We start from the raw sequence: 12482 nt of genomic DNA on the forward strand, positions 1-12482 counted from the left end.
ATTGTAAACAAATAAACAAACAAACAAAAACAGCATGCAGGGTATCAGACTGATCTTTGAAAAGTTACTAAAATGTACTTGGTGAAAAATTCCAGTGATTGAAGGCGAACTCTGGCAATGCAATAGTCCATATGTTTGGCTTAACCTAACAGGAGTTTTAATGTGACATGAAGAGCGGAAGTATGACTTTCCTCCACAGCCAGAACAAGTTTTCTTAAAATCTGTCATTTCCAATAAAACACTCACTTGGACTTTCATTTGCATTACTTAAATAAACTGATGTTACTTCAAAATGCCAACTTTAATATCTATAAGATAACTCATCTCTTTACAGTTGCATTGGAATAAAGATGTGAGCAAAGAGTGTGATATTGCGACTGTCTGCAAACTGCAGTTCAAGAAGATTATTGGTGTATGCATCCTAAATAAAATATATATTGGATTGTGTTGTAACTTAATCTGGAAACAAGTCAGTCCCTTCCATTTTAATCTTCCAATTTAAACAATAAGTCACCACATAGCTTCCAAATCTTTCAAAATTGAATATTGAAGTTTGACCCAATCCTCCCACTGCAAGTTTCTCACCAAACCTCACTTGATGAACACTGACATCTGCTGGAAGATTGAATATTGACGTGTGTGTGTGTGTGTGTGTGTGTGTGTGTGTGTGTGTGTGTGTGTGTGTGTGTGTGTGTGTGTGTGTGTGTGTGTTCTGTCTGACAGAGTGGGAGGGTGTGATGAGCAGTGGCAGGGTAAAGGAGGATAGGAATGAGTGTGAAAGCCGTTCTCATCCCTTAATCTCTTCTCTCTCTTTATCTGACGTCGTCTCTCTACTGTGTTACCCTTTTAACTGACAATATCAATTTCTACCTGTCCGCTTATCAAAAGGGCCTGATTGCAAAATATTAGACACATGAGTAGAACAATTCCTAATGGTTACATCCTCCATAAACCAATAGTATCATACCGCCAAGTTTGTGCTCAAATGGTGGATATCAGATGTGGGAGCACATTTGCCTTTGACTTACTGCATCTGCGCTACTGTGTCTGCTTACTTCTGATGTAATACGAGTGTGCAGATCAAATCTGGCATGCAGCTCTATTAATCCTCCACCACTGACAGCACTGACTCCGGGTCTATCTGCACAAGCAACTCTGTGACGTAACACTGGAGCTGGAGTTAGTACAGTGTTGGGAGTAATCCCAAGGCAAAATGAGGTGGCATTTTGATGAACAAAGTGAATGCTATAAAAATAAGAAGAATACAATTAGAAATATCTCCTCATGGTTTACCTTGCACATGTTTTTAACTGAACATCATAAATATAAATTTTGTTGTTTTTTCACATAAGGGTACAATTCTCATTACAGCAACGTGTCCATCACTGAATTTGGGCTCTTTGAAACAGAAATATTAGTAATTAAAATAGATGTGCATGTTATACTACAAACAGTTACGGTAAATAAACATGTAATATTTGGCATTAATTGGTAAAAGTAGTGAAAATAATAGGGAAAAGAAATGTGTCCAAGACCAATTTTCTCATCCTCCACAACAATTTTCAATGATTGTTCAGGTCCACAAGGAACTTACATTTTCAAGGAATTTTGAAGGAAAGGATAGTATTGGCTGTGATAATCAAGATGGCTACCAGCTAAGCAGTTTTTCTATTTTCTCTCCAGATCAACGTTAAAAGTTTGTCTGTCATAGTACTTACATGACTTTTTAGTTCTCAATACCAATATGTAAGGCTTTGAACTTTCAAAATGTTTTGCAGTTTTTTATTTTTAATTATAATATATCCTATTTTGGTCTAAATATGAACATTGAGTACAAGTTTAGCTAGCCCACATGGTCCCTCCATAGTTAGCAAAAAAGTTCAAGGTCACTCATCCTCCGCAATAGCATTATCACTCACTGCTACAATAGAAAGCTTGTTGCGGTGGAGAGACTCACTGTTTCGGTCATGAGAAATTATAAAGGAAGAACATGCACATAACTTGTTAATTTCCTGACATAACATGATATTAGCCTTAAACACTTCCATGAATATATTGTGTAAACAATGTAGCTATTACAACCCCCCAGCAGAGGTCACTAATTTTACATTTTTATGTAGTGCTTGCATGAAATCTAATTCAGTAAAAGTACAGTGGCAAGAAAAAGTATGTGAACCCTTTGGAATTACCTAGTTTTCTGCATTGATTGGTCATTAAAATGTGATCCGATCTGCATCTAAGTCACAAGTTCAGACAAACACAATGTGCTTAACCTAATACCACACAAACAATTATAACATTTCATGTCATTATTGAACACATGCATCAAAAATACACAGTGCTGGTGGAAAAACTAAGTGAACCCATAGGCTAGGGTGTAACGCGTTACAGTGTCAACAGTCAGTAATCACATTACAGTTACTAAACAAAGAAATATGGCGGTACTTGCGTTACATTAGTTTCACAATTATTATGTACAAATTGGGCAGATAAAAACAATAATCAAAGAAGCTTTTCATGCACGCTGCGGTACAAAAAAAGTTTCCCAAAAAACCTCACTGCATGGCCGACATTTGCCAAAGAGCACCTTGACACTCCACAACACTACTGGGAAAATGTTTTGTGGACTGATGAAACTAAGGTTGAATTGTTTGGGAAGAACACACAGCGTTACGTATGGCGTAATAATGGCACTGCATACCAACATGAAAACATCATCCAAATGGTGAAGTACAGTGGAGGGAGCATCATGATTTGGGGGCTGTTTGCTGCCTCGGGGCCTGGACAGCTTGCCATCATCAAGCGGAAAATGAATTTGCAAGTTTATCAAGGTATCCTACAGGATAATGTCAGGGTGGCTGTCCCCCAGCTGAAGCTCAGTAGAAGTTGTGTGATGCAGCAAGACAACAACCCTAAACATCAAAGTAAATCTACGACAAAGTGGCCTCAAAAAAAGAAAAATCCGCCTTTTAGAGCCCAGACCTAAATCTAATAGAGATGCTGTGGAATGACCTCAAGAGAGCCATTCACACCAGAGATCCTAAGAATATGGCTGCGCTGAAGCAGTTTCGTAAGGAAGAATGGTCCAAAATACCTCCCGAATGTTGTGCAGGTCTGATCAGCAGCTACCGGAAGCACTTGGTTGAGGTTAATGCTGCCAAAGGAGGTTCAACCAGTTATTAAATCCAAAGGTTCACTTACTTTTTCCACCAGGACTGAATGTTTAATGCATGTGTTCAATAAAGACATCAAATATTATAATTGTTTGTGTGGTATTAGGTTATGCACATTGTGTTTGTCTGTACTTATGACTTGTAGATTGGATCACATTTTATGACCAATTAATGCAGAAAACTAGGTAATTCCAAAGGGTTTACATACTAAACTGTGAATGTATTGAACTAAATCTCATTTCCGAAATATTAAAACTCATCTCTGAAACAGCATTCTCATGAACGCAATGTTTTTTTTAACAAATTAAATAATCATTATATAATCATATTTTGTTTCAAAATGTAATTATATATAATATATACTATATACTACTATATACTACTTATTTTATGTCTGCTAAATAAAAAAATAAACATGTCATCTTTCAGTAAAAAAACAAGTTGTAAATCATCAAGTATGTTGTGGTAATGAGAAGAATTAAGGAAATTATTAAAAAGAATAAATAGGAAAAAGTAATCTCTAGAGTTTTGCTTAGCTTTAAGCATAAGTGTTAATAATTTACTTTAAAAATAGCCATAAATACATTCTAAACCATCAGTTTGATGTAATGTCATGTTGCAGTAATGAGAATATTTTATGGACTTCATCTCTAAAATGTAAATAAATCAATAGAAAATATCCAAATCTCAAAGTCCTAAATCTTACAAGTGCAAAAAGAAATTAGTCTTCAAAGGCCTTTTCAAAATCCAAACGTTGGATACCTTTTAAATCTGGAGTTTGTGAGAATCACTCAAATATGTCCTTTTAAAACAGTGTTTGATGTGCAAAAATTCAATCTCTGCATGAGTGTGTACAGTGCATGTGCTTGTTTAGTAATAACTCAATACTCCTTGTGTAAAATTATTTAAATAAAGAAATGTATAAAGATTTATTAACTTAACAAGTACCAAAATACAGATAAATAATACATTGTCATGATCCTGCAGTTCACCTTGAATGTTCAAATCAAATGATAATATTGGACTGGAGTGCGCAAATGGCATAGAGGGGTGAAGGTGTTGGGAGACAAGACTGTGTCCCAAAACTTAGTGTTTTTTTCTTTTCTTTTTTTTTTAGGTTTTTTGAATGATTATAGCTTGGGCAGGAAGAGTAGATAGTTTTCTTTAAAAAATCATTACTTTACAAGTACTTCAGTCCAATGATATGTCAGTTAATACATAAAAATATCAAACCCATCATTAGCTCAGAATCAAGTAAGACCAGTTTGTAAGACTAACCCAAGTAAGATAACAAACCCTACAAGAGACACTGCCTTATCACTGCTGAAAAATGTAGACCGTCAAACCGTGAGCTATGCCACAGTATATTTTGAGGTATTGGAGGTTGACATGAATACGTTTCTCCACCATGAAGAGAATTTTTACGCCAACCAGATCAAATGACCAGAGCAGACTGGATAGAGCAAAGTCTGTAGACTGCGAGTTTGTCTAGCAAGAGTTTGTTATACAGGTATCAAGTCCTTTTTAACTGGGAAAGTGTCCCATGTCAATCCATCACCATGTGGGGGGTGACCGGAGGGAAGGAGGACACGTGTCACCCAGTGACTAAAGACATAAGACAAAAACAGACATTACAGAAAGTACAAGGCACAGGTGACAAGAAGATATATGGGTGTCTTAACATAACACAAATCTCTACAAACGTCAGAGAAACACACCTTGTCTTCTCTACACCGAAGAAGATTTTCCAGTTATTCAACCTGCCATAATTGAACGGATTTTTGTATACCTGCCAGAACAGTCAAAGAAAAGGAGGAGAAAAAATAATTCACTTGATCCAAAAGAAACCATTTTCTTTAAATAAAGGTTTGTGGTTCATCACAACAAAGAATCTCCCTTAAGTTACAACTAGAATTATTTTAACTTTTTAATTATTCAACAAGCTCACCTTTCTCCGTTTGGCAAGTCGCTGTGTTTCTCTGCTGTTAATGTGTCTTTCTATGCTGGTCTCTCCTCTAGATATGAGAACTGCGTGCCAAATGGTCAAAGCTCCTAGTGCCACTCCTGCTGTGCTAAAAAAAAAAAAAACACAGCTTGTTTGATCCACTGCCAAGACAATACAAAACAACAACCATGTCCCAAGTCTGTAACACTTGATGATAGTTTACAGTATATCATTCATTGTACACTGTGCTTGGGGCAAGTATGAAAGAGATTAACGTACTGATACAATATGTGTCAATCAAATATCAAACTTGGAGTGCATCTGCCAATCAAACTTAACATCATTTTCTAATGATGAACTACTTTATTTCTTGTTTCTTTTGTGCATTGCTTTCTGTTCAGCATCAGTATGCTTGATTTAGTCACTTTTCCAATGTGAATAAACTAAATGCTCAAACTACATGGTATGGACTTGAGATGTATGGTATGGTGCTATATACCAAGTGGCAACGTGAAGTATGCATCTTACCTGGTAAGCACCCACATGTAGATGATGCTCTTGTGAATCATTTTATCCTTATAGGTGTACGGAGGTGCAGATGTCTGATAGTGAGTCTTGAACAAAAAAAAGAACATTTCAAAAGAGATAACAGATAAGCTTACTTGCATCATTGTGCGTGTACTTTTGTGACAGTACCTGGCCAGGAGGTAGAAGCCCTATAAGAAGTCCCATTCCTGTTACTGGTACCCCTGGTTTTTCCATATCCAAATGCTTGAAGCGCTAATGGAGCAACCCGCACACACAAACCCAAGTGGTAAAGACAGAAACAAGGCAGGGTGAGTTAGCGGATGGTTAAGCCCCACAGAGGAAGACACCGGAAATAGAAGAAAAGTTACAGTCAATACCTAATATGCGTTACAAAGACAAAAAACCCCAAGCAGGGCCACAGGCTACAGCAGTCCAATAATGTGCTGTGAGCGTGAATATCTCACTCACCTCAAGAGCATTGTATGCATCCAGGAACAAGTTTCTGCCACTGATGCTGCAGTACACACAGCCCAAGGTCATGAAGAGACAAAAGGAGAAGAAGTAACGGTGGTTAAAATGTCCCACACAGTTATTCAACCAGGCTGAGTAGCTGAAATTAAGGAAAACCACCTTCGAGTTTTATAGTCACATTATGTGATTTCCAATACTGTATAAAAATTGAAATGCTTTTAGCACAAAGGATACGACAATGATGGTCCATTTTCAGAATGCACCTGTAAGGAAAAAATAACTATTCAGTTTGACAAATCATGAGGATATGGTGTTACCAAACAGGTACAGAGAGTCAGCCCCCCAAAAAAGACTTCTTGCTGTCCCATCTGAACAGAAGAAACGCAACACTGACTCACGTGTTACAGATACCGCAGTGGTGGGTTCTTGCTGGTTTGGGGATGATGCATTTTTTGCAAACGGCTACAAACGGAATGTCATTTTTCTCCTAAAAGAACAAAGAAGACATTTAAGTGGTATTACTAAGTGTGAGTTTAATTCATGCCTAGATTACTAAGGAAAAGGGGAGTTTATATCTTACTGTAGGGGGTGCCCCAGGAGAGGTCTTGGCAGCCTTGTAGTAATGAAAAGCAATCATGACGATGATCCAATGTCCGTAACAAATATGCCAAGCAATCCATGGAGGGGAGTAAGTGTTGAGCACCAGAGGCAGAAGGACCACATAGGCTATCACCACGATGGAGCTGACCAGTATCACCACCAGGCAAACAAACATCTTACAGACAAAGACAGGGGGGCAGACAGAGAGAGGCTCAAAACTAAACTGTCTGAGAATAATTAAATGAGCACACAACACAAAAACACACACACTTACCAGGCCAAACCAACGGGTGACATAATCCACAGTCCAAAACACTGGTTCGAAGACTGAATCAAAAACCACATCTGAGTCTGTGAGGGAGCTAAAGTACAGTGACCGCACCAGCAGTCTCATGTAGGCCCATATTTCCCTTATCCACAGGGGCAGCCTGCTCTTTCCCCTCCTGGTACACAACCGCAGTCGCACACAGCGCAGCAGGTGGAGAATAGAGTTGGGACACCACCGCATCCTGCATCTGTAAAAAGCACTCACCTACAAGGAAAATAAAGAAATGATCTTAAGCAGTAGTTTCAGCAATAATCCAGAGGATCACTGTCAGATGCAGAAGAGCCAAATGATGCTGCTGACGGTTAACTTCACTCCAGGCCACTGTCCCCTTTTCACCTGCAAAAACCTCTACCTAGACTCCAAAAACCTCCGCCCAGTCTCCACCCAGTCTCCACCCAGCCTGGAATGCAGCACAGCAAGTGCATTTCATTTATCACCCAGCCATTCTTCGGACATGTAGCCTACAGTTACTTACCTCTATGTTTCCCTGTTCGTATATGCATAATGCTGCGTTTTGAATATACGCGATGAAGTTCAAGTGTCACTGGGCTCAGACTGGTTGTGTGGCGGGTTATATAAACTTAATTGCCAAATCCAGTTTGACGGGCTCCCAAAATCTACGTTTGATGGGATTCATATTTCTATTACCCACCACCATACATAACTATAAGGCAGTTAGCTTTGCTGTCGCCCCGTGAAATCGCTAAATAATGAACCTGTTCATGGTAAACATTATTGTGGAACAGTCTCACTGAATCCTCACACTCCCAAATCCTATTGTTTGGATGTCATTCTGTGTTTTCCTTTACCCAAATATCCGACGCTGTATGTTGTGCCTCATAAATTTACTCTCATTTAAATACATTGCAGGTTTCCATCAGTGAATACTCACTTATTTATGAATGCAAGCAAACTACCGAAGCCAACCGTCCGGTCGGCATTTTCAGAAGAAGAGGCAAAAACAACAAATTTAAGCGAAGAAGAGCAGGACCAAGCACCTTCTGTCACTGTTAATACATCTGAATCCTGATCCGGAGTTAGTGCGCATGCTCTTGACCTGCGGCGAAAGGTATCACGGGAATCCGAGTCCGGAATTGGACACAACATTTGGGATACGGATGATAACCTACAAATGTCTACATGTTTTCCCCCTACATTTGATGTATTATGTATCTCTAAACCCACACTTAATAAAATAGATAGTTAAACAACACATAGTTTATGTTTTAAAAGATTAGTAACAAGCTAGCAATCTGTCGCTTCGTTTCATTGAACTCTGGGATTTGCAGTTTGCTTCACACGAGTTTGCTCGCCATGTGGGGACTGTCTTAACCTTAACGGGTCCCAAGTTTCCAAGCCTGACTTTACTTCGTGTCCATCATGTCCTTCTGTTTTAACTTCGACGTGCATGCACAAACAACAAACCCCGACGACGTGGCTGGAAATGAGTTGCAAAAGGGAAAAAACGACTGCACTGCTAAATCTGTGAGTAACGTACCTCCCTCTTAATTTGTAAACTCCAGTGGTCAAAAACGGTCAGATTGAAGTTTCTGGCATCATAGGAAAGCCTACCCTGTTTTATGCGTTATTAATCTGAATAAATATGTAAAACATTAATCGTGTGATAATTTTGAGAGGGCTTGGTGGCAGTGAGGGGTAGAGAGCAGCGTCCATAATATAAAATCAACATGTTTATCACAAATTCTTGTAGGACAAACCACATTGTATTTCTGTCGATATCAGTTCCAAAACATCCAGGGAGTACAAGTAAGCCTAGGACAACATAAAAACAAAGGGAGCAATATTACTATAACACTTAAATAAAATCACATTCAAGGGGCAAACAATGCAGCAGTATCAAACAGATTACACTGAGAAATTATAATAACATTTTTATTAAGCAAAAAAAACTACAGGTCTACCTGGTGTGTATGTGATAACACCAAAGAAGAAAAGACAAATTAATCTCATTAATAACTACTGAATGAAATTTAAGTGAAGAGTTCTTTCATTAATATGAATGAATATGATATGGTAATATTTACTGTTTCAGATTTCTTCTGAAACACTGCTTATAAACTACAGTTTGGAATATATCAAAGGATGTTATATTATAGGCTTTTGTTGTAGAAGACATTGTGGAAAGTGTCAAAAAAGTAAAGCACAGGTGTTAATAATTAATTTAGCGATGGCTGAGCTGCATCAGAGCACAACATTTCACCAATACATATACTATGCATATATGCAGATTATTTAATGTATCTTTGATAGCAACCTTGATAACTTTTAGTGATACCCGCCATATGAGCAACTCCATCACAGCTAATCAACAATAAAACATGTCCCCATACAATGTATTAATGGTGTATATATGCATCCACTAGAGAGCATACATCAACAGCTTCCCAGACATTGAGTCATGATGTCACAAGGCAGTGACGTGACTATAAAAAGTCAAGTGGAAATCATACAAGTTCATACTAATAGTAGACTGTGAGAGTTGTTATTCATATGTGTGACACCAAAGCCCTGCAGAATGCAACAATCTCATTAGGTGTTTTTGTTGTTGTTGTTGTTGTTGTGGTTGTTGTTGTTGTTTGTTTTGGTTTTTTTTAATCTAAATGGGTGTGCTCTGTTTGGTGTGACTACTGTAGCAGTTTGACAAACCAAGCCACACATGACAATTACAAACATTGTTTATTTCACACATTGAATCACATGGTTGATTTGTAATAGTTTCATGTCTAAGTTCATTAGTCACCAGTCAGCTGGTCTTTGTGACAGCATTTTTGTAGGTCACATTTTATTGAAAAAGGAGCCTATAGCCTGTACATACAGAATCAGATTAAAGTCAGTCAAACAAATTAATAGTCAGACACAGAACTGTATAAATGTAATGCTCAAATGTGCGTATACTTTGTGCTTTTACACTCAGAAGGTGTGAAACAACAACCACATCTAAGAACAGAGCGTCTTCTTCATTTGACATCAGAAATCCATTACAACAGCAGATGTCACATGAGCCATGTTAACTGAAACTGTTAACCCTAATTTTTATACATATCAATGTCACCACTAGTTATATTGGTTAGTAAAGAGTTTAATGTCAATGACAAAAAATGATGTGTCATGTTTTATTAATATATACATGACTCATGTATATATTAATAAAACATGACACATCATTTTTTTCCTTATCCAAGACACTCAGCACACAACACGGCATATTTATGACATATTCAAAGTTGGCAGGAAATTCATATGAAGACTTGGAGGTCCAAAGGTCATTAAAATCAGAAAATGTACATGCTATGTTTAGGTGCCTCTAGCTGCTGATTGATATCTGTAAGCCATAATATTGTCAACTTGAAACATACGTTGTCTACAAAGCTCTGTTGTTTCAGACATATGGCTGAAAAAATATATTCCTTAACTGTGCACACTGCTTTGTATTTTTCAGATTAAAGACAATACCAAACAAGCAGAGCCAGTAAAAGAGGCCAAAGAGCACCTCCCACCATCTGACCCACAGCTCATCCTTACGGATGCCGTCTCTGAAACAGTCACCATTGGAACTCTGCCTCCCCTCCACTTCCTCAATGAGACAGTTTTTGAGAAGACGGTTTCCGAGAGAGAAGACGGGGAGGAAATTCTTTCTCGCACTACAGAGCAGAGGTCTGATCTCATCTCTGGCGTGTACGAGGGAGGGCTGAAGGTGTGGGAGTGCACTTATGACCTCCTGGAGCTGATTGAGAAAGACGGAGAGACCTTTGGGGGGAAGGCAGTTTTGGATTTGGGTTGCGGTGCGGGGTTGCTGGGGATACTGGCTCTGAAGAGAGGAGCCAGGCAGGTCCACTTCCAAGATTATAACAGTACAGTTATTGAACAGCTCACAGTGCCAAATGTAATACTAAACTGCCAAGAGGATGACGCTGACAGCGAAGATGACAAAGAAGGGAGCGGCAAAGGAAAAATACCGGAGGAGGAGGATTGCAAAAGAAAAGCGAAAGAAGATTTAAAAGAAGGCAACCCACCTCCTAAGAAAAAAGCTGTTGACCCACCCCAGCATCCACTACTAGCCAGGTGTCATTTCTTCTCTGGTGACTGGAGCGCATTTCTTAATTTGGTTCTAAAGAAAGACCTGCCACCAAAATACGACATCATATTCACCTCAGAGACTATCTACAACACTGCATACTACCCTGCTCTACATGAGGCCCTCCATAAACTGCTGGCAGCAGATGGACTGGTCTACATCGCCACCAAATCCCATTACTTTGGTGTTGGTGGTGGATTGCACCTGTTTGAGACGTATGTGGAGGAGAGGGGTGTTTTCTCTGTGGATCACCTGTGGGATAGTGAAGAAGGACTTCAGAGACATATAGTAGTCCTTCGTTTTAAATAGCACACTTAAATTGAGGATTAAATATGCAGCTTTATTCTGAGACTCTGTTCTGTTAAAATGGATTAGTACACATCTAAGTAAAGAATGTAAGGATTGTCCTTTAGTGTTCTATATGAAACTTGTACGTGAGTGCAACAGTGCCTGTAATAAAATATGCTGTCTCATCTCCTGTTTGCTCTTTGGTTACCTACACCTTCTTTCACTTCCTATATAGAATTTTAATATGTATGCCAGTTACTGAAGTACAGTTGAAAGTGGCTGTTACAGGTCTTTAGATGCATGGGGGGAGAGGAAAGAAAGGAAATGGGCTCAGTGACCTTTGCAAGTGATTTCCCCAGTGTTCAAACAGCAGCATGAAAGCCAGGCTTGTTTCTGAAGTCTGGCGCAAAATGTCAATTGCAACTTATCCCGCCAGCCCAAGGATGTAGTTTGGAAGTGGATTCTAGAGTCACTGCACATCAATGGTGGGACTCTATGGGGTCTCTGTACCTCTGATTCTAGTAATGGATTATCTTGATTCGGCTGGTTTCCCCGTTCTGTTCTTGTCAAGTCGAATTTCGCTATATACTGTTCTCTGGGTGTGGTTCATACAAACTAAAAGATGTGACGCACAGTGATGACCGTATACATCCTGGAAATGTGTTAAATAATCATCCAAGAACAAAAAAAGGGAACAAGATTGTAACTGCCAACATTGTGGAATCCCCTTTTTGTCCAGATCAAGGAAATCCATTGAATTAATCTGACAGGGCTTTTTCTGAGGAAGTATGCATCAGGTCCAGACTGGTTTCTTGCATATGAAGTGACTAAGTAAAGAGAATGGGGAAATCATAGGGTCTTTACACAGTCACTGAACAGTGATACTGTTTTAAATCATGATGTCAGACAGCTTGTTTTAAAAACTGCTTTTACCTCGTTGACCTTAGGCTGTCATATCCATCTGATTTAACACCATCAGTGTCATATCTCTGTCTTGTTTGAATATGACCAATGAGCAAACACAGTTATTTTAAGGAAGGCTGTATCTTATAT

The 12482-nt window shown here is 38.7% G+C and overlaps 2 protein-coding genes across 4 annotated transcripts; one reads left to right on the forward strand and one right to left on the reverse strand.

Annotated features, from left to right (window-relative positions):
• Positions 1–4102: 4102 nt before the first annotated feature.
• Positions 4103–8061, reverse strand: zdhhc16a (zinc finger DHHC-type palmitoyltransferase 16a). 2 transcript variants are annotated; one of them, XM_062430405.1, is made up of 11 exons: positions 7938–8061; positions 6992–7249; positions 6698–6892; positions 6516–6604; positions 6352–6380; positions 6115–6248; positions 5815–5898; positions 5647–5732; positions 5122–5245; positions 4892–4962; positions 4106–4778 (listed from the first exon to the last, which is right to left on the reverse strand). In XM_062430405.1, exons 2-11 carry the CDS (start codon positions 7223–7225, stop codon positions 4676–4678), a joined length of 1149 nt encoding a protein of 382 aa, XP_062286389.1. In that variant the 5' UTR covers positions 7226–7249; positions 7938–8061; the 3' UTR covers positions 4106–4675. The 2 variants fall into 2 exon arrangements, with proteins under 2 accessions (XP_062286388.1, XP_062286389.1); XM_062430404.1 differs by having other exon boundaries at positions 4103–4778; positions 6698–7249.
• Positions 8062–8180: 119 nt separating this feature from the next.
• On the forward strand, positions 8181–11592 carry mettl18 (methyltransferase 18, RPL3 N3-histidine). 2 transcript variants are annotated; one of them, XM_062430648.1, is made up of 2 exons: positions 8181–8534; positions 10513–11592. In XM_062430648.1, exons 1-2 carry the CDS (start codon positions 8426–8428, stop codon positions 11448–11450), a joined length of 1047 nt encoding a protein of 348 aa, XP_062286632.1. In that variant the 5' UTR covers positions 8181–8425; the 3' UTR covers positions 11451–11592. The 2 variants fall into 2 exon arrangements, with proteins under 2 accessions (XP_062286632.1, XP_062286631.1); XM_062430647.1 differs by having other exon boundaries at positions 8181–8530; positions 10506–11592.
• Positions 11593–12482: the final 890 nt, after the last annotated feature.

The sequence above is a fragment of the Scomber scombrus genome, chromosome 12 (genome assembly GCF_963691925.1).
Source record: "Scomber scombrus chromosome 12, fScoSco1.1, whole genome shotgun sequence".
Classification (NCBI taxonomy): Eukaryota; Metazoa; Chordata; class Actinopteri; order Scombriformes; family Scombridae; genus Scomber; species Scomber scombrus.